Here is a 21,092-nt window from a genome sequence, read left to right as displayed (position 1 = left end):
TAACTAACCCCGCGTTATTTGTCAGATTTTACGTTATCACGATCGCCTAACGATGAGTTCACCTATCGGAATCGCGGCCGAACGAGGCAAAGTTTCTTGGGAGAACGAAAAATGACAGGAATACAGACTCGTCGCGAGAAAGAACTCGGTCTGGCACGAGAACGAAAAGGAAGACGCGCCCGTGCGCACCAATGGCGGCCACCGACCCTTATTTACTGAAGTCAAAATGGCTGCCCTTCGGCTTTTTACACGTCCGAAACTTTCGGCTATTATTCTACGATCCTCTCTGGAGCTTGATTCATTGAATGGAGTCTTGCCTATTATTACGCAGGTAAGCCGTATGTTGCTTTACAAATCTATTTTTCATTCAGTCTGAGAGATTGACGATCGGAAAGATGATTTTCATGATGATCACTTTCGAGATAAAGTGACGAAGGGCTATTCATATTTGCGACACTCATTTTTATTTCATTTGGAGAAATTTCATTCCTTTTTTGCTTGTTACGTAGAATCTATATACGGATGAATTTCTGATTATGAAATTTCTCATTGATTGGCAAAATAGAAGTCCAATACATTAATGTCGATAAATAACTTGTACACCGCAATGTAAATTAGAACTTTAAAAACGGTATAAAATGAAACGTACGCCATAGTCTATCAATAATAAATGTAGAACAATTTTATTGTTTTTCATAAAAATTATAATCACGATGATATATTGTAAAGAAAAGTAGTACTTTTCATACAACTTGTGTTTACATATTTGATTGGCTATATAACCACAAAGATTCATGTAAACGAACAGACAAGGTAAACTACTTTACTTTAAATGTATAATTGCCATTCCGCGTAGTAACATTTGACAAAAAGAAATATTGAAATTGTAAAACGTACTTTTGTTTGTGTTAGGTACAGAAAAGATGGGGCAGCTACAGAACGTCGCCGAAATATTTAGATCCATCAAAATATACAGATTATGAAGTAACGACAGACCCAAAAGAATGGGAATATGTGGAACGCTTACTTAAACCCAAGGCAATACCTACACCTTGCATGGATAATAAAGAATATCCATCAGGATGGAAACCGCCAGTTTGTAAGTTCGTTACACTATACACTTAAGATCATTTTTATGTTTTCTTACAATGAATCTTGTTAATAATAGCCAAGCCACACGATTATCCATACTTCATAGAACGTACGAAAAACTACATGCAACCAGTTTATCTCGAAATTGGTCATCGTGGTTTACGCAAAGTAACCGAGGTTCGAAAGATTCATGGAGATATCTGGGCATTGGAAGCTGAATTGAAGAAATACATAAAAGAACATGTGAATAAACCTATAGGAATTCGTACAAATGAACTTGCCGGTATAATAAAGTTCAGAGGAGATTATGTGAATCTAGTTAAACGGTGGATGGACGAGAAAGGGTTTTAAATAATGTAGTATCCCAAGAGTGAATGTTTTTATAATGTAAAAGGATGTACAGTTTGTTTTGTTGTAATTATTTGTTGAACTCCCAAAATAAATAATTTAATATTTGTATTACTCTGATACTTAAAGAATCAACAACACCATTTTTGTAAAAATATGCATTTAAAATTATAGTCCACACAACTAGCATATGGAAGATGAATTATTATGAACATAGCATATTTAAATAGATGTTTATACTATGTCGATGTTCCTATAAAAAAAATCATGCTATATGCTTCCTTATTAAACAATAACAGATGAACAAAGTAACTTCTTAAATCTATTAAATTATTTTCTCTCGTTGACGACATATATTAAAAGCGATATGTATAAATTACATAATCTAATAGAGAATTGTATGAAAGCGAAATTTCTGTAAATGTGCATGCCAAAACAAATGCTATGTCATAAGTAGTGCATAGATTTTTAAAAATTAATGATGTTCATACAATGTTAAAACAAATCCAAATACCATATGACAACTTATATATAAAACAGTGTGTAAAAACTATTTCGAGTTTCGAACGTGACAAAAAAACTTATAAATTAAAAGCATCAAATCACGTAACAAAGACCTAAAAAAAAAGAGGAACATTCGATTTCGTTTTCTGAAAATTATCCTATTCAATGCAGGATACTAAGGGTTTACACGTAAACTTTGATAATATCTCATTAGCTTTTTTGTTGTTTTTTTTATATTTATTTCATGCGAACAAAGTGTTCTGTTTAATAATAAGCATATGGCAAAGTTTTACTTGAAAATTTTTCCCTGATTAAATTTACGTCCTTCCTTGTCGGTACCGGTCCAACTGAAGTACTGCTGAACCAGTTCCTTAGTTTCTTCTTTAGTTGGGTCTAATTTATTCCAACTGTACGATTCGTAATCTATTTGCCAATCTGGGCACAGCTGTTCGAAAAAGAACATAAATCGTTAATCGTAATATGCAAGATTACGAGAAAATACTAAATATCAATGAGAACCAACCGTGAAAGCAAGCTCTTGTCCACGCCAAACCCAAATACCACTGATGCTACTGTCGTTATCTGTACCAAATAGACAAGCGCTGGCAAATGCGTCCTTCCGCATTTTGTCTAATCGTTGATACATTCCACTTATAAGATTGCAAGACATGAAAACCTATGTGAAACAAATAATGCATATACTGGAATAAATTTCGAATTCAACGTTTTATTATCAATCTGACAGTTAATTACCTTTGTTAATTCATTGTTATATTTGTATTCACCAAGCCAAATACTATAGTTTTCGGGATCAAACTTTTGCCAGAAGTAAGGTATGGATTTGGCTTCGTCTTCGTTAGAGTAAAATCTCTTAAAGTCGTCCAGATCGAAACTGCCTTTAGGTAATGTATCAAAAGGATTTGTAGTTTTAGGTTCAGCGGCTAAAGCGGCTTCTGCCGGGTCCAACTCCTCAACGGTCTCCTTCTCCTTCTTGGATTCTTTTGGTTCCTTAGGTTCTTTTTCTTTCTTAGACTCTTTCTCCTTCTTTTCTTTCTTCGAGGACTGTGAATATTTTAAATAGACTACTATAACACGAAATACGTTTCCTTTTAAGGAGAACAAATGTTACTAACTTTTCCTTGAGTTTCCGCGAACTTCTTTGGATCATACTCGAGAGTTTTCTCAGCCAATTTGAAGGCACCGATTACAGCCATTGACTCAGGCTGATGAATGACAGTTTGAAACCATCGATTCACATTCTGATACTGTTTACGTAGGTTCGGTTCCAAAATATATTGATACAAATGTAATAATGTCATGGCTACACTAATGTCCGCTAATGTCAGTCGTTCTCCAACCAAATAAGTACGTGTAAGCAGATGAGAATTAAGGGCAATCAATGCTTTCTTTACATCATCCTTAGCGTGTTCTACATTCTGCAATTTCAAATAGCGAAATTATTTGTTTGAAACTGAAAGAAAACTGTTACAAAATGAATTTTTGTCTGTATGCACTTTGCTTAACACATATGAACACTATGTGCATTTTTAATACAATATGCTATGTATTTATATACCTCCTTGAGTTACAAAATTAATTACAGCATTTAATTATTTTTGCCTTTGAAGGAGGATTCGTAAAAATATATTTTTATTCATACCTGCTTGTTGTATGGCATGATTCCAAGCAATGGAAACACCCATGCACAACTGGCTGGAAGAATTTCAGAATCTGCGAAGCCGAACCATTGGATAATTTCTGCGCGTTCCAGGTCAGTTTTACCTCTCAACTGATCATTGGCAACTACAAAATGAAAAGATAATTTACAATAAACACTATCAGTAATCGCCTAGACAATATAAATGTCATACAATCCTGATTCTTACCATAGTAAGCAATTGCATTGCTTTCTGTAATACATTTTCCATCGCATGTTTCAAATGCTGGGACCTAATGTAAACAGAAACCGTGTGGTTGAATCCATTGATAAATGGACATTTATTTTACGATAGAACACGACGTGGTTACTCATAAAAAACATGCCATCTGGTCTCTCGAAATAACATGCGAACAAATGAGGACAGAAGTGCAAGTGAACAGATAAGCTTACCTTGCCCAACGGGAACTTCTTCAAGAAGGCTTCAGTTTTATTTGTTTCACCGAAAACAAAATCATCCGCGATCTTGATCTGAGCACCGGAAAATTGAGCTGCAATGAGCACCTTGTAGGCTCTGAAGTTTTCAGGGTACGTGTAAAGTGTCTGAAATAAATCGACGCATCGTTAGCTGGTATACACGTTAAATACCGTTTCAGTTAACAGCTATTTCCTCGTCAGTTTATCATAGCGTCGATGTTTCACGGTTCGAATTGTACGAAAAACACTTACTCCAGACGCCATTATATCCAGCTACGGGAAGAGGAAGTTGAAGGCCGGTAAAGATCGTTTCTCTCGAGTGGCATGAAGTCTTTGCACGATAATAGCCAGCTATCCTTAAGACGCAGCCGCAATTCACGAATCATTTACATTTACGTACATATATATATTTTTGATCAAATTCCTAATAAGTAGAAATGAATATTTTTAAACATTAGAATCCGATGTTAAAATAATGAAATAATAAAAATACATTTTAAATAAACTTAAATGAACACAGAAACTGCAAGATAGAATAATATATTTTTGTACTCGGGTACAAGCAGTATCACTTAGCTTAGGATATAGTACTCCTCCCTTTCTTCAATTTGAAATATTTACACATAAACAGATAAAATTATTTTACTATATAAAATTTTAAATGCACGTATATATTTTTGCAAATTCCTTGTCTACGATATGGATATTCTATGACTGAACAGTATGTCTAAAAAATGGCTGCATTGAAGGATGTTGTTCCCCTGTATAAAAATTTAAAAGAAGAATGGGCAGCAACCCCGTGTAATTTGAAAAAATGCGGTGAACTGCTGAATCAGTTAAAGGTAATCTTTGACATAGTTGTTGATTTCTTGGTCATTCAGTCTTATCCGTAATATTTGGAACGTAAAAAGTAACCTTGATTCATGTTTTCTGTCAAAAGTGAATTGTCATCGTACTCTAACAAATATAAATATTAGAACTTTTAATTTTCGCAGATTGGCCTCACACATCTAATGTTTCTTCCGACATCTAACAGTACAGCAAGTCAAAATGAATTACTCATAGCTCGTAAGTATAATCAGAATATCTTCGACTGAGTGTTGCTAAAGTTGTCTTTCGTTATTTGATACATACGTGAATAAAACTTTTATTACTGTAGGTGACATTCTAGAAATTGGTGCACAATGGAGCATAGTAACAGAAGACATACCTTCTTTCGAACGTTACATGGCACAGTTGAAATGTTACTACTTTGATTATAAGTCAGGATTAATGGAGTCTGCATATAAATATCATCTCCTGGGCTTAAATCTCTTGTTCTTATTGTCTCAGAATCGTGTCGCTGAATTTCACACAGAATTAGAATTATTGCCCTCTGATCAAATACAATCAAATGTTTACATTAGACATCCTTTGAGTTTAGAACAATATTTAATGGAAGGTTCATACAACAAGATATTCTTGGCAAAAGGCAATGTACCAGCAGCATCATATAATTTTTTCATAGACATTTTATTAAACACTATTCGTGACGAGATTGGAGCATGCTTGGAGAGTGCATATGACAAAATTTCTATTCAAGATGCATTGAGGATGTTGAATTTGAACTCAGAGAAGGAAGTAAAAGCGTTTGCCTCAAAGAAAAATTGGAAGTTAGAAAAGGATGGTTATTTCTACTTTAGTACAACCAGCGAAAAGAAAACCGAAGAACCAATACCCAGTGCTGATCTGGCTACATTAGCCATTGACTACGCGAGAGAACTTGAAATGATTGTTTAACCTGCGAAATATTTTCTTGTATCTTATAAATAAATAAAATTTATCATATAATTATTAGGAATCGATATTTTCCCTGTCCACAAATTTTTTGTTGAACTTCAAATCCCTTTTTAGTGAACACTATTTTTCTTTTTGGATTGATAAAATGATACCTGTTCATATACCATCATCCCCACAGAAGATGTTGACATGGATACATGTGATACAGCCTTTAGTCTTTCGGGACAGAGGCACAGACAGAGGTTTGAAAGAAACGAGAAAATCACAAACACGAAACCGTACAATTAAAGCAATTTTCATTATAAATTCGATTTGATCAATGTCAGATTACAAAAGTCTCAGGCCTCTGATCTTGAACGAAATTTATCCGGAACGTAAATTTGTTAAACGGCAAAAGTCTGAAACGTAATAACCATGTTAAATACACTGAAAACATGTTTGAAGAACAATGTACAGAAATCGAGTAGGATTATACAATTTAATAAAATCGAGAGCACGAAACCGCTTGCAAAAAATTTACCAGGTAAGATAAAAGTAGCTGCCGCCTAGAAATCATGCAAATTTATGAGAAACGTTAATGCTATATGTTTTACTGAATAAATGTTTCATTGCTTATGCTACTTTTCTAACTGGTTTTCCTAAATCTGTTTCTGTAGTTTTTCAGTATCCAATAAGTAATGAACGAGATCACAGGGTATATGTTTGGGGTATGGCAGACCATGGTGCTCTTGGAACATTGAAGTCGACAACATTTGAAGATGGTATTGCATATATTCCAAAGCCAAAGAGATTAGCTTTTGGAGAAAAGCTTGATGTAACAGATATAACGTGTGGTTACGGTTTCACTGCTTTTGCCGTCAGATCTAATGATAAAAATATTTTGTATGGAAGTGGAATAAATACAGATTCCCAACTTGGTATTTAAACACATTTAATAGTATTTCATCAAGTCTTTTATGAATTAATATTAAAGATTCCATTTTTGGTGCATAGGTTTCAATGAGATAGACAAAAAATTTCGTAATGGTTTGATAATCGAACCAAGGCTGATCAATTTACCAATCAAAGATGCTTCTACTAAGGTCATAAATATGTCTGCAGGCAGAGCACACTTATTGGTATTAACGAACGAAGGTGTATTCACATTAGGGAATAATGCATATGGCCAATGCGGTCGTCCTATTATAATGAACGAAAATTATGAGAGAAGTAGAGTTGTTCATCATATACCCAACATCAAGGGAAAACAAATTAAGGCTGTAACGGCTGGCCAAGATCATAGGTATGGAAATTCCTGATACACATAGGACAACTCGATGCAATATTTGAAACTTCTCCCTTATTGCTATATGATAGCATACTCTTGACAGAATCCGGTGAGGTCTATACATTCGGTTGGGGAGCGGATGGACAAACTGGATTGGCGCATTATCGGAATGAGCATAGGCCCAGTTTGGTGAAAGGAGATTTAGCCGGGCAGCATATTATTAAAGTTGCGTGTATCGCAGACTGTGTATTAGCTCTCAGCGGTATCTGCAACATTCATGTATTAATACCACTATAAATTGCATAATATTATTTCGCATTAAGCCATGTGGTAACTGCGTGCCCTCTGATTATTCGAGATTTTCATTTTTAGACAAAGGGAAGATATTCGGTTGGGGTAACTCAGAGTATGGACAGTTATTCATGGAGGGTGAAAATCAACAGGTGAACATAGCTACGGAGATCAGCGCGTTGAAGGAATTAGGTCACATCGTAGATATCGCCTGCGGTGGTTGCTTTTGTATGGTCTTAAATAGTAAGTCTCTTATCCCGCGTTTGTTCTGCGTAATATACGCTTAAATAATTCGAACACGAGCGATCATTAGACACAGGTCACGTTTACGTTTGGGGATACGGTATCCTCGGACTTGGACCTGAAGTCAACAGGGTCCCACTACCGACCCAGATTCCGCCCGTACTCTTCGGAGCGAACGTGTACGAAAAGAACAGGAAGGTAAAGTCGATTTAAAATGAATTAATAAAAATAAAATGTTAACGCGTATTCTTTTCGTAGGTAGTAAAGATATTTTGCGGCATGAGTCATCTTGCAGCTTTAACTAATACGGGTGATCTGTACATGTGGGGTTGCAATAAATTCGGATCATTAGGATTAGGGAATTCGAAAGATCAGTACTTTCCATTGAAGGTAAGGTCATTTTGTACTCTTTGTTAAAGGATTGGGACAATAAGAGATGATATTGCAGGTAAACGTAGGGGCGCAAGTGAAAAAGGTTGCCTGTGGTATAGATCACACAGTCACGCTTTGTAAACCTTTTATTTGAAGCATAATGTACCTGTTTAAGCGATAATACATTATTTTTTAAAGTTATATACATATCTTCTTTTTTCAATCCTCCGTATAAAAATGCGTGAATACTTTTTTATGATTTTTATATTGCGATCTGTTGTCTAACATTCGAATTATAAATAACGAGCAAATTTCTTCGAGCTAAAGGTTTAATTGTTAATAGTATGAATTTGAACTCCAACTCCTAACGGTTACTACATGAAATAATGAAATTAAGTGTATTATACTGTGTAAAATTTGTTAGTCATTATAGATTAAAGAAAACTAAAACTATCATTAAAAGAAAGGAATTAACAGCGATTTTAGTCGCGTCACTGGCGCAGACCAGGTTCTCGTAGGATATGGTGTACTTTATCATATTAGGATATCTACAAACTCGAGCATCTGGAAAAATATTAATAACGATTAATAATAGCACTCATTTTGAAATCACACAAATTCAAATTTATATACTTACCTGTACATTGGAACGAAGAGGTGGAGTTTGAAGTTACCGAAATATATAGCGGTGCACATTTATATATGTAAGAGGCACCAGCGCAAGAGACTGTAATGCTGTGTCCTTCGTTTAATACTGATGCGCACGATTTTGACTGCACCGTATCATTATAGGGCCGTAATGGTTCCCGTGCCGAACACACGACGAGATTATCCGAGCTAGAGACTTTAATCTGCAAGTCGATAACTTGTGACGCGGACCAAGCATTAACTTCTACTCTAAGATAAAATGAACCTTACAGTTATCGTTGCGGTGTTATCTCCGTTATAAAAATAATTTGGAGCCAATTTATAGATATTAATAGCTTGATTTGGTAAAATATAGTCCTGGTATGAGTTGCTTGTTCCGGATGATTTAAAAGTCGATCCACATTGGGTATTAATCAAGCGCTTGGGAACTGCAACATTTCACAATTTATCATTATTCAACTTTTTTTTACTATTTGTTTCAAGTTTTTCTTCAAATCATATTTATATTGTATACCCTCTTGTATTCTTGCAACCACGTTATCTATAGAACGCGCACTCTCTTGCGTATCTCCAACGCTAATAGTAAATAAATCGGTTTCAGAATGTTGTACCAAATCTGACCATATGTCTTTAGAACCAGATGTTGCAATAAGTACAGTCGTATCTAAAAATGAATTGTACGTGTATAATTAATGTATAAATGTTCCAAGCCAATGTTGCAGTAGTACTTTACCTGGGACTGATTCTCGTAACCGCGAAAGAGTCTGTGTACAGTACTCTTTGTCGTTAGGAGATAATACATTGCTTCGTGGAATGATTAACACAACGTCGGATCTTGCACCGGCAATACCACGATCGCGTTCGTTATCAAGCTTGTTTAACAGATAGTCTTCCAATTGCTTCAGCGATTTGGGCAAATCGAAACCTTTAGTTACTGAAACCGACAATTTAATTTATTATCATCCTAATTCGGTAACCATTGTTGATCTCTGTATCATTACGTACAATTCTGGTAAAAGGATGAATTATAAGAGTAAAAGTCCAGAATGCTGGAGGTGCTGTGGATCATAATGGTCCCATCATGACCGTTTATTAATGTGAAGTTTGTGTTATATGGATTCACCTCCACCTTTTCCAACAAATTTGCAAGGGTAGGTATTATCTGGGAAAACTCCCAATTCGTATCCAGAATGATCGTCAAATCGGCGGAAATTGAATTCGAATTATATCTCTCAGTTTCACATAAATTGTAAATGTCCATTGTAGCTATAAGAATATTGAATCAACTATAATCTCTTTCCCATTTGACAATAACATGTACATACATAGATATGTTCAAAGGTTGCTAAGACTTACGCACGAATGATACTAAAGCATTTACTGCTTGTATGGCAAATTTCTTAATTAGCGGACGATCGATCGTTCCGCTTGTTTTTATGTACTTATTTAACAAAATAGCAGCGCCGAAAGCCTACATGAATAAATTAATATTAATATCAAGAAGTTATATTGGAAGTCTTGTTAAAATATTAAAATTTTATTACCTCGCTGGACATTGTTACGTTAGGGGCAACGGCTGAGAATAATGTTTTACGATTGCATGCTGTGATCGAAGAGTCGAAGAATCCTTGCCGACTGTAATACATATCAAAAATTTGCGAAAGTCTCAGTTTATTGTTGACACTGTAGCCCTTGTTGATTTCTTTGGCCAAAATCAAACCATCTAGATCTCCTCTAATTTCTGGTGCTGTCATTTCGAAATTCTCGTCCGAATTCAAGAAAAACCACCGCGGTAAAGCGGTGGAATTCCAGACACCATCTACACCAACGGACAGCTGATCTCCTGAGGTTGGTCCTTGTATTAAAGCTACTTCAGCCAAGTCTCCTGTAATATTAGTTAATTACAGCAAATGTACTTTTCTCTTCCAAAATCGTTTATCGATTCACTCTGTCCAATCATTACCGGCGAGGGTAGCAAACCACTCATTGTGTACAGACTCTTTCGTTCTATCTGTTTCGTTTATGTTTTCCCTTAGCACTAATCGTTGAAAATCGTAAACTGTACTCGCTTCCGGTTGCGTACCCGCAGCTATTCCTGCGAGCACTAATCCGAAAGAAGCTGTACCCCATCTGAATGGTAGAAAATATTTACATATATTAAACTTTCTTTTTACTTGTATATGATAAATTCATCACTTACGGGGTTTCCACGACACCAGATTGCACAGGACATTTACTCCGCGGTGGCTCCGTAAGAGGTTCTTTATCCGGGTACAATGTGTTCGGATCTTTCTCATTTTTCTTTCTGTCGTGAATCACATTTTTTTAAATGCAAGAGTTATAGTTTCTCGCATAGCTTTTCTTAAAATAAGTTAAACTGTAATTTTCATTTCACATTACTTACATTACAGCGGGTGTAAAAGTTTCCACGTCGTCTGCAGTACCATCGACGTCCGTACTATTCTTTATCTTAGCGTTTCTCGCGTATCTATACCGACTGGAGGATTTGCACACCTTCCCTTCATCGCCTCTTTGGTACTCTTCGATGGTGTCCGATAACATGAAGTGTAATGTACACTGTAACGATTTAGAATGTTTCATTTATTAACAGTATATTAATTCAATCACAACGAATAAAATGATTTGAGATGATGAAGAGTAAATATCGTACATACTCTTTCAACAGCCGTAATGCTATTATTAGGAAACGTTATAGCATTTCCTGGTATATATTTCAGAGTTATTCTGTGACGATAAAATTCAGGTCTATCCGGCGCGTAAGGCGTGATTCCATCTTGCTCGCGAACCGCAAAACGCTTGATACCATCTTGTCGAAAACTGTACAGAAGATTGTATATTCAATAAAAGAAATGACAATTTCGAATCTTTGCGAAGATGCGACAAACTTACCGGTGCAAGAGCGCAACGGATAACATTCTTAGATCCATGTTGAGGCCGTCGACATTTTCGATTTTACGAAGAATCGAGAGGAACGTGTTCAATGTATGTGGCAGTCTGTTGTCCCTTTGCACCAGATATTTGTCCTTGTAACACTCTTGCAGGGAGGGCGATAAAATCTGATCCGCGTTTTCCTGTGCGTACACACCTAAAAAAACGACGTTGTCAATTTACGAAACCAATCACTTCTTAATTACTGTAAAGCATACTTACCGAGTACGATCAGGAGAAAGAAACAGAAAAATCTTGCCATCTTGCTCACCTATGGATTCCAAATAAAAAGCAAATACTTAAAACTAATTAACTGATTCGAGAAGAGAGAAGAGGTGGTAAAGATTAACACGAAATAACATGTTATAAAAGTATTCAAAACATTCAATTCTTCACTCGATGAATAAATATGCTCAAGATTGTTAAGCTCACAAAAAAATGATTAAATACTTACTGCAAACGATTTTCAGTCAGTCTTTTGAATGAATGTGCTGTACCTCCACGACTTCATTCGACAAAGTATAATACCACACCTATCCAGAGATATAGTGAAACCTATCATCGCTAAACTGATAAGATAATATGATACATCGTGAGTAATAGTACCCCGCCTTATTCCAGGCATTTCTTCTTCAAAGGGATAATTTCGTGACCTATAAAACCATTTAAAAAACAATTAACTGGTATATTAACATAATCATAATCAAATGATCGTCATTTGTCGCGTATATTCTAATTTATACTTTCCAATGAAATGGCAATTTTATTACAGAATCATCGACAGTCGTTTTTTAAATATATTTCCACCGGTTATTATCTTATCAGGGTTTATATAGAAGGTGATTTCTTTTTTCATTCGTAACGCGAGATTGTGAATCGTTGTAAAGATTTGAAAAGATATCGATGAGGCAGAATTGAGTTTAGTCAGATTTCTCATAATACATGATGCACTTTCGATGTTTCGTTTGAAATTATGGCTAATAATAAAATTTTAATGGTAATAATATATTGCGGTAAGTCGTCACAAAGTAATTAATATGCAATTTATACAAAATGATTATTAACAAAAAACGGGACGAGAGTTTCATCCTTTTTTTATGTAATAGAGTTGCAATTAATATGGTCGCAATCAGCTATACCGCAATCACTTAGAGAATGTTATAGCAACAATCCTATATCGAACTCGTCGCTTCCGATGAACTTGCGGGTTCTGGTAGACATACTTCGCAAACTGGAAAAACATTCTGACTCGAATGTGGATATGAGAACAATGACATCGTCAATATTGCACAGGTTGTTCTACGGGTGCATACGATTCTCACCTTTAATATTTCATTTGCAACACGGTCAAGATATGTCAAATTATAGATTCAAATTTGACGGCATCGAGTATCACAAGGAAGTACAATCCGCGAACGGAGTGCTTCCGTTCGCCGCGACTGGCATGCAACGAGTTCGAAATTCATTGATGGAGGACTTGGTTCCAGGGAATGCCAATATTCTTCCGGCTCACGTGCTTTCCCTAGAGGAACGTTGCACGCTTCATCGGATCATCTCGAACACGATTTTAAAACCTGACGATATGAACTGTCCGCGATTTGACAATACAACAAGTAATCGTAAACGCGTATCTATTATATTAATGAAGAATGTTAATTTAAATCGATGAACACAACGAAGAATAAATTAATATAATTAATGCTTACAGGTTTGCGGAGTTGTCCAAGGGAAGAAGGAGTTTTATTAACGTCATACGGCACCGTTGCTCCAGGCATTCTTATAGGAGCGATAGCTGCATCTCTTCAACATCAAAACGTTTCTATAAAGCAGTTAGTTGCAAGTTTAGAAGCACATCTTCTGGGTATAAACTTTAAAATATAGTAGGCTTCACTTATAATTGCTTACTGGTGCATTTTGTTTCTCTTCTTCTTCTTGTTCGATTAGAAGAAACCACTACGGATAACAAATACAATTGGAAATATGATGAAGAAGAGATTGATTTTGTTCTCCCGCGGAGTGAGATGATTCACGAGCCATCCATGTGGTACAATCAGTTAATTACTTCAAATGCGGAGCTCGACAACATATGGTTGACAACGATCGCAGGTAAAGAAGCTGATTGCGTTAAAGTTAATGTTCTCTTTTGGCATTAACACATTGAGAATTCTGTTCAATTAGGCGAATTAGCAGAAATAGTACTATTCCAAGGGCCTCTGCTGGGTAACAATATGACTCTCGGCGCGATGGGATTTTGGGAGTATCACTGGTCTACTCAGTTTCCGAATATCTACTATCTCGTGAATGAGAAAGAATATTTCGAAGCTACTCGAGCCGAGCTGATGGGAGGCATCGATGGTCATTAGTCACCTTCTGTCTGTTAAAAATCACCTCTATCATCATTAATCATTCTCATTTGTTTTCAGGCATGATCATTGCAAAGAACTTGCAGACTTGGCTCAACGATTTGTACAGCCTTCGACTTAGCCAAATTTTTTCTATGTACTATTCGTACGATGGTATTACTTTCAGTGCGAAATTGAGAGCCTGCGAACGAGAACACATGCTCTCTCACGCAATACCAAAGACGGATTTAAGAGAACAGGTTCGTCCTGATCTGTCCACGATTTAAGAAAATTTTGCTCTATTTCAACTCTTGCGCATTGTTTGCGATAGACTTACGCGACAGCTCAAATGCTAGCTCATCGCAAAAGCATTGCATACATTACTCCCGAAGCGCTAGAACGAATGGTCAATGTAGCCACCAAGAAATTTTATACCTACACAGAAAATCATTTGTCCTCTGAGTCATCGTGTCATCCAACGTACGAACCACAAGTGGAAGCGTTGGTGGTACTCGATGGTGGATGGTCCGAAGAATTCGCGAAAAATTTCCTCGCGTAAGTCATAATTCATACTAACATTATTCTCTTGATTCAAATATTTGTTTCTAATACGCGTTACAGAACTCTATTAGAAGATTTAGATGTATCAATGTACGGGTCACGAATGGGAGTGATTCACGGGACATCGGGAGAGTGGTTGTTGAATGTTACGAATAGTCCATCGATAGCGTATCAAGAATTAAACAATTTCTTAAGCGCCTCGTGTATGCTTCATTGTATCTTAAGTAAAACTGGTAAATAACTTTCGTTAAAGCTATCTTATTTGCTAAATTATTCAGGGTCGCCAAAATTAAATTTTACGCGAGTTTTGGAAACGGTATCTGCTCATTTGAATGAAGTTTGGAAACGTAATCAAGAGTACGCAAGGATTGGAGACCTTGGCCAAGTAGTTATACTATTGACTCCGTTAGGATCTATGTCCAATGATGAGCAACAATCTGCAATAACATCATTGCGTGAAATAAAACATAATCATCCGGGTAATTATTTTTTTTAAATTGGCTGTAAGGAAGATCAATATTATTCATATAATAATATTTCATATTCAACTTTGCAGACGTACATTTTATATACTATGTATCACGATATAACGAAAATTTATTCAAATCGTTTGTACTGTCCAATGAAGACCATATGATAAGTACTAATAATATCAAACTTATTTCGCATTATGCGTTTGAAAGTGCGTTGAATGTTTCAGTTAATTATATGATATGAATATCATTCAAGTTTGCAAAACCTTTCTGTTTTCAATTTTTAGTTCCACGAACATTGAGATCCATCACACCGCTGAATTCGAATGACTCGAGAAATCTACAATTCGAAGATTATGTAAGCCCTTCAAAAACTGTTACTTATAGGATTCATAAGCATTGGACACGAAACCTACAGAAATTGTCGGTTCGTACTTAAAATATCTGAATTAAGAGTCTCACGAGTTTTATTTCAGTTTTCTGTATCCCAGTATTAATTTTTTAGATTCATACTTTCAATTACGGTACAATGCAAGCCTGTTTATGGATTAGACATGAATCTGGCGATTTAAAAACCGTGAATTGTACGAAATTAACTGGCTACGAAGAAATTGCGTTAACCAATGACGTCAAATGCAATGACGGTTCGTCTTGTCCTGACGTATACCTTTCTTTAGGTAACATAACATCCTTGTATAGATGCGTGGGTGAGTATTAACTAGTACAAACAACCTGGGTATGTATATAATAAATTTAACATGACCTAAATTTCAGAGATAGACTGCAAGACGCCGGATCAAGTGAGAGTTATCCTACGTATCAAAACAAATCAAGCTAATTTTGTAGGTCCAAACATGAAAACAATATCGTTATGCATCTTTTTTGTTTTGTACTTTCTCGGGAGAATTTCAGCGTAGTATAAAACACAAATATTAGTTAATAATTTAGTATTTATATCGCTTTCATATTTAAATGTAATTCAGTACATAGAAATATATTTATTACTTAAAAAAATACAAATTCTGTTGTTACTTACAGTCGATTAATAATTGCTATAAGCGTACTCGTAAACGAACTTGATCAGAAATTGAAAATTGCTCGATGCGGCGAGGCTTCCCAATTCGGGCTCTACTAGAAGCGCATCAACCGGTGGGAGAAATTCGTTTACATCGCCACCTGCGTATATTAATAAAGTAAATCGTGGATTATTAGTAGTTTAATTAAACGTCATTAATAATGGTTTAAAACCGTATTTTAAACAAGTAACAAATTAATATACCCATGAAGTGTGCGAGATCCATCAGTTTGAAAAATATCGTTTCCTGTACTTGTTGCTCGGGACTCTTCTCCACCGTGTCCCATTGATCTCGTTTCGCGGCTCGTGCCCAAACTCGTAATTTTAGCGACGTCTTTTCATCCTCTTGTTCCACATATTCAAGTAAATCTAGAGCTTTCTTGAAATCATACTCGTTGGCGTCAACGTTATCCTCGGACGTGTATAACTATATCAAATTATATGATCGTACAATTACATAAATATTAATATGCACTAAAAAGTACATGATGTATTACCGTGATTAATTCTGTTGCTGAGAACACTCGTAATTTCTCTACGTCGTAACCGTACGTTCTAAGTACTTGTGTTGGTAAATCTTCTTGATGAGCTACCAAAGACAATTCGTTATTGATTCTCTTTACGGAATTTCTCACCTGTTCCTCAGGCTCGTCTGAGGCGAGAAGAGCCAATTTTGCTAAAGAAAGCATAGACTGTAAAAGCAAACGAACAGTTTTTAAGTAGAAGATATTTAAATTGTACGAAAAGAAAGAAGGACGGCAGAAAGCAAACGTTGGCAAATTATACCTTTTTACGCGTTACTAATTCCACTTCCTGAATCGCTAAAGAATGAAGCGTGTTAGCTGAAAAACGCAAATCATCCGTAAGTGCAGACTGCACCCACGACAAGGTTGGATGTTCCGCTAATTTCTCCGACAACTCGACTGTACCATCGCGTCTACATTTTTCTACTAGTTGACCCTGTCTACCGTCTTTCACATACCTGCGATCAACAAAAATTATAATAGACAATAAGAATAATATCATCTTCTGTTTGTGAACTAACCATGAGAATAAAAATCCTACAAAATCTTGAGCCGCGAATTTTTTCATGTACCCGTCCAAGCGATTTTTGTTGTTGGTCAACTCGCATATCTGTATAAGCGATGCGAAGTCGCAATACTTCTCGGCTAACATCGCAGCGCTATCGTATTGCTCTTCTTTTACTGTAAATCACTCAACGTGAAATTTCTGTTGCTTTAATTACTTATATTTATACATACTTAATGGTTGGATCAGGTTCATCCTATCAGTTTCATATTGCTTCAAAAGTATTTCGAACTTCTCCGTGCCTCTGATACTTTCCAAATGACATTTTCTACCATCCAATATTAAGTCTATGTAACTGACTAATTGTTCGTACAATTCATTCCTCACAGTCGTGTCGTTAGTTCCGGTTATCCCATGCTTAAGTGTTAAATTATACTAAAATGAAACGCGTCTATGAAAACACTATGCACCAATTCTTTTTGCTATACAATAAAGAAAGATTATGACTGTCTTAACCATCGTGGTGAGACAATTCCTCAATCCATGTTTTCCCACTGCTGCCGTCCATGGAAGATACTCAGTTATACCATTCGAACAACTCGTAGGAACAAAGCGCTCAGCGTTGTGCTGTCGATACTTGACCACTTCGTTCAGTATGCCCTATTGTTTAATCAATAACTTACATCTTGATATTCTATCTTATTTCTTTATGATAACGTCGAGTGCATACTTACTAATAATACAGCGTTCACTTGCATTATGTAATGTGCTACTTGTTGAATGGGCCTCTCAGATTGAGTTATCTCCGATGCATTGTTCACTAATGTTGGGAGAAATCGATGTACGGTACTTACTTCGCGATAAAAAATATCGCGTGCTGTTAATTCATCAGATACGTACGCTTCAGGGCTTAAAGTTTGCTCCATTATCGTGTCGACGATGTCTGGATATCTTGGAACGAATCGGACATAAATTACGTTACAATCAAAAATACGTACACATCGTGAAAAAGGAGTTACCTATTTTGAAGACTGTATATTGTCAGTGCTGCGACTATTTTCTCTGCGTATTCTCCAAGAACATGCGGCGTAGACATGATTATTCCTCTATACGTAACTGCGCAGAACTGAATTGAAAATGATTTAAACCAATGTCGAATCTACTGAATTTTTTCTTTCATTAGATTAACTTACCCTGTCCCATAAATTATGTTCTTTCAAAAACGCAATAAATAAGTCTAAAGCTTTCTGCTTCCCCTCTAATTGATTAGGTATTTGCATAGAAATAACTGCGTTTATTGTCATTGCTGCAAACGATACGGAATGAATGAAGTTCATGTAACGTTTGATGGTTAATGATAATGTATAAATAATTTAGTTACACAAATCTCTGTGGTTCGACCATCGTGGATCGTTCGCCGGATAATCGTCTATCAAATCCTTAGCTACTTTCAAGATTAGTGTATCGAGATTGGCGTCTATATCCATCACAGGTTCTTCTTGCAAGGGAAAAAGTTGCGATAATATTTCTTCGCCTTGAGCTTTATTTTGTCGTAGGCTAAGCAGGAACGCAGCACGTAATTGCATAGCGTTATCTGAACTATAAAACATGTCTTGGACTTCTTCGTTGCTAATGAGACTGGTAAAGTTCTGCGCGGTCAAACTTGGCCGATAATTGTACTCCGTACTTGGACTTACGTTATCGGAGCAACTCCTAGTAAAGAATTATACTTTTAGTAAAATAATTTATTTCATATGAAACGTATGTACCAAAAGAACGAACATATTAAAATCTTGCGAAATAAAATCTGTCGGCATGATAGAGACAAGCCCGAAATTCTTCGTGAAAAGAACTGGTGTTCCTGAACATAACGCGCCACCAAGAATACTGTCCTCCCCTCGCACCAAATCAAATTTATCTTGCTCATGCTCTGATATACCTAAAAGAACTACCTTCTAAGAATACAAAAGAAAAACTATGAGATTTAGAAATATGAATAAAATTTAACTCACAATTAACAACGTATACTTCAGACTGATTGTATATGATGGCTTCCCATCCACATAATATAAAACGATAAGAAACTAAATTTGACTCAATATCGTCATGATACATCGTCATACCTTCAGTTTTGATTGGTATAAACCATTTAAAGGTATTAGCTAACATTGTGCCCGATAACTGTATTAAACCTGTAATAATATATATCGTTATTCCATTCATAGAAAGGTACGACAAAATTGTTTTAAGTCAGATCATAATTACCAAGCGCAAATTCGATACAAGGCAAGGCATCTCTATCATGAGCTGCCATTAAAAACACTATTCCTTCGTTACAAGGCTGCATATCAATCAACCAAGTTTCTATGTTCTGTGGATTGCATTGGCTCGATTCCTATGATCAAACAAATCTATTAAATATTTTCCTCCTCTGAAAACGGTGTCTGTTATACATACCCAAATTTTTCGTTGAAATGTTTGTGAAATGATATGACCGATGTCTTCATCGAACTCCATTTTTTCTTGTTCATTCTGAGGGAAAGACCAATATTGCAAGGAAGAGCCCGCTAAAATAAGGACTCTCGACCCTCTGTCCCCTAGAGGCGTACAAGTAACTTTAACCAATTTCTGAAGAACAGAAACAATTTTATTTCAATAGTTCTTTCATTGTACATAATATTAAATACAAAGCTTACCGTTTCTGTAACTGGAGACTGAGGTATTGCACCAAAAATGAGAGAGGTCATTCTACGTCCTATGCCTCCTAACCATCCTTGGCTTGTTCTAAGAACTTGACAAGTCACACTGTTTTTGCCACTAACAAACTGTGGTTGTAACAATGCTATTGTACAAGTAGTTGTAACTAAAATACATCCATGACCAGGTATGTAAGTAAGGCAACCGACTTCTTGGCCGGCAAGCTCTGCGCTTGTCTCTACAGAAGATCCCTCATGTGCAACACTGGCCCAATAGCGTACTATGCCTTCAGGAGAAACTGCCATACAGCTAGGTACCTAGCGTTATTGAGAAATATTTCATTTTAATAACAATATTCTATACAAAGTAATGGATTTTTATACCTGATGGCCTGCAGGTAACCAAACAGCAATGCATTCTGCTTTATGAGCTAAATCACTTTGAGGTAATAACAATTCTCTACATTGGCTTTTGAAGGTCCTCCTTTGCTTTGGATCATGAATGGTAGTTTTGCACTGCCAAACAAGCAGTCTACGGCCACATACAAGCCAAGCCCAGCCATCCACTGAAATGTTAACGCTGACAGTGGTATTTCTGTCTACAAATGTCAATGCTTCTGTAACCAGTACGGGTAACGAAGAACCAAAGCTTTCCACAACATGATTCAGTGTTTTACATAATATTTGTACTGACTGATTTGATCGGCCTGATACGCTTATTGTACTGTGAAAATGAAACACATGCGAATTTTATAACTAACAGTATTTCATTCGCCTAGTTGAATATTGTTAACGAAACTTACGAATTGTTTTTCTTCATCGACTGAACGATTGACATGCGTTTTCGTGGAGACGATAAACTTCTCCCTAATGAATTTCCAATACTCGTACGATCCATTGCAGTGTAACTTCTGTCACCTTTTATTGAAAAGACTTACAATATTCAGCAAATACGATGTACACCACTGGTTTATTTTTTTGTACGTGTTTACCGGTAAGAGAGTTACATGTGATTGGCATGAGCGATAGAAGAAGCTAACGGCTCGTTTTACAAATGATTTTGGGATTCCTCGTAGCGTCGTCTAGCTTCACGACAGCGAATCCGCGTGGCTCCAATATCTGCGATAATTTGGTTTAGAAGCGGGCCGTTTCTTTTTAAGCCATGGCTGACAAGCAAGCTCCCTTCTAAGCCATCGCTGACAAGCAGGTTTTCTACTAAGCCATGGTTGACCCTCGTGTTATTTCAGAATGTATACACTTAAACAGTGCTAGTATGTTGAATTTGTTAT

General features: G+C 36.1%; 7 protein-coding genes across 9 annotated transcripts; 4 read left to right on the top strand and 3 right to left on the bottom strand.

Moving 5' to 3' along the window:
• The first annotated feature begins 9 nt into the window (after positions 1–9).
• Positions 10–1,551, top strand: mRpL49 (mitochondrial ribosomal protein L49). Its single transcript, XM_018023059.2, has 3 exons — positions 10–331; positions 913–1,099; positions 1,169–1,551. Exons 1-3 carry the CDS (start codon positions 227–229, stop codon positions 1,441–1,443), a joined length of 567 nt encoding a protein of 188 aa, XP_017878548.1. The 5' UTR covers positions 10–226; the 3' UTR covers positions 1,444–1,551.
• Positions 1,532–4,441, bottom strand: eEF1gamma (elongation factor 1-gamma). The gene is made up of 8 exons (XM_018023058.2): positions 4,331–4,441; positions 4,055–4,204; positions 3,831–3,894; positions 3,605–3,747; positions 3,078–3,380; positions 2,698–3,006; positions 2,468–2,620; positions 1,532–2,389 (listed from the first exon to the last, which is right to left on the bottom strand). Exons 1-8 carry the CDS (start codon positions 4,340–4,342, stop codon positions 2,234–2,236), a joined length of 1,290 nt encoding a protein of 429 aa, XP_017878547.1. The 5' UTR covers positions 4,343–4,441; the 3' UTR covers positions 1,532–2,233.
• Positions 4,442–4,778: 337 nt separating this feature from the next.
• Positions 4,779–5,911, top strand: Rpn12 (regulatory particle non-ATPase 12). The gene is made up of 3 exons (XM_018022927.2): positions 4,779–4,920; positions 5,074–5,146; positions 5,238–5,911. Exons 1-3 carry the CDS (start codon positions 4,813–4,815, stop codon positions 5,855–5,857), a joined length of 801 nt encoding a protein of 266 aa, XP_017878416.1. The 5' UTR covers positions 4,779–4,812; the 3' UTR covers positions 5,858–5,911.
• Positions 5,912–6,053: 142 nt separating this feature from the next.
• Positions 6,054–8,231, top strand: LOC108624125 (RCC1-like G exchanging factor-like protein). The gene is made up of 8 exons (XM_018023206.2): positions 6,054–6,380; positions 6,514–6,774; positions 6,851–7,139; positions 7,214–7,386; positions 7,497–7,658; positions 7,729–7,856; positions 7,917–8,048; positions 8,107–8,231. Exons 1-8 carry the CDS (start codon positions 6,272–6,274, stop codon positions 8,182–8,184), a joined length of 1,332 nt encoding a protein of 443 aa, XP_017878695.1. The 5' UTR covers positions 6,054–6,271; the 3' UTR covers positions 8,185–8,231.
• A 29-nt stretch (positions 8,232–8,260) lies between these two features.
• On the bottom strand, positions 8,261–13,620 carry LOC108623985 (uncharacterized). Of its 3 annotated transcripts, none has more exons than XM_018022897.2 (16): positions 13,334–13,620; positions 12,082–12,280; positions 11,850–11,898; positions 11,589–11,784; positions 11,354–11,516; positions 11,083–11,255; positions 10,879–10,983; positions 10,642–10,808; positions 10,223–10,563; positions 10,035–10,149; positions 9,684–9,944; positions 9,412–9,612; positions 9,193–9,342; positions 8,949–9,106; positions 8,668–8,881; positions 8,261–8,594 (listed from the first exon to the last, which is right to left on the bottom strand). In XM_018022897.2, the coding sequence occupies exons 3-16, from the start codon at positions 11,887–11,889 to the stop codon at positions 8,458–8,460; spliced, it is 2,421 nt and encodes an 806-aa protein (XP_017878386.1). In that variant the 5' UTR covers positions 11,890–11,898; positions 12,082–12,280; positions 13,334–13,620; the 3' UTR covers positions 8,261–8,457. The 3 variants fall into 3 exon arrangements, with proteins under 3 accessions (XP_017878386.1, XP_026668657.1, XP_026668658.1); XM_026812856.1 differs by having other exon boundaries at positions 11,850–12,280; positions 13,334–13,446; positions 13,533–13,620; XM_026812857.1 differs by lacking the exon at positions 13,334–13,620 and adding an exon at positions 12,950–13,061 and having other exon boundaries at positions 11,850–12,280.
• LOC108624121 (uncharacterized) lies at positions 12,601–16,012 on the top strand. The gene is made up of 14 exons (XM_026812749.1): positions 12,601–12,640; positions 12,686–12,920; positions 12,996–13,240; positions 13,336–13,488; positions 13,572–13,733; positions 13,806–13,982; positions 14,051–14,229; positions 14,301–14,524; positions 14,591–14,733; positions 14,809–15,009; positions 15,087–15,212; positions 15,291–15,430; positions 15,509–15,710; positions 15,778–16,012. Exons 1-14 carry the CDS (start codon positions 12,601–12,603, stop codon positions 15,918–15,920), a joined length of 2,370 nt encoding a protein of 789 aa, XP_026668550.1. The 3' UTR covers positions 15,921–16,012.
• On the bottom strand, positions 15,960–20,931 carry Nup133 (nuclear pore complex protein Nup133). Its single transcript, XM_026812855.1, has 19 exons — positions 20,796–20,931; positions 20,607–20,721; positions 20,188–20,527; positions 19,804–20,121; positions 19,565–19,735; positions 19,373–19,502; positions 19,120–19,299; positions 18,890–19,046; positions 18,489–18,820; positions 18,301–18,413; positions 18,127–18,233; positions 17,842–18,058; positions 17,624–17,767; positions 17,341–17,542; positions 17,124–17,283; positions 16,865–17,060; positions 16,576–16,770; positions 16,283–16,505; positions 15,960–16,179 (listed from the first exon to the last, which is right to left on the bottom strand). Exons 1-19 carry the CDS (start codon positions 20,821–20,823, stop codon positions 16,046–16,048), a joined length of 3,462 nt encoding a protein of 1,153 aa, XP_026668656.1. The 5' UTR covers positions 20,824–20,931; the 3' UTR covers positions 15,960–16,045.
• Positions 20,932–21,092: the final 161 nt, after the last annotated feature.

Source organism: Ceratina calcarata, unplaced genomic scaffold (assembly GCF_001652005.2).
Source record: "Ceratina calcarata isolate Rehan_Ccalc_2016 unplaced genomic scaffold, ASM165200v1 scaffold297.2, whole genome shotgun sequence".
In the NCBI taxonomy this organism is placed as follows: domain Eukaryota; kingdom Metazoa; phylum Arthropoda; class Insecta; order Hymenoptera; family Apidae; genus Ceratina; species Ceratina calcarata.
The sequence above is the reverse complement of the archived record's forward strand: the minus strand, read 5'-3'. Positions and strand labels throughout refer to the sequence as shown.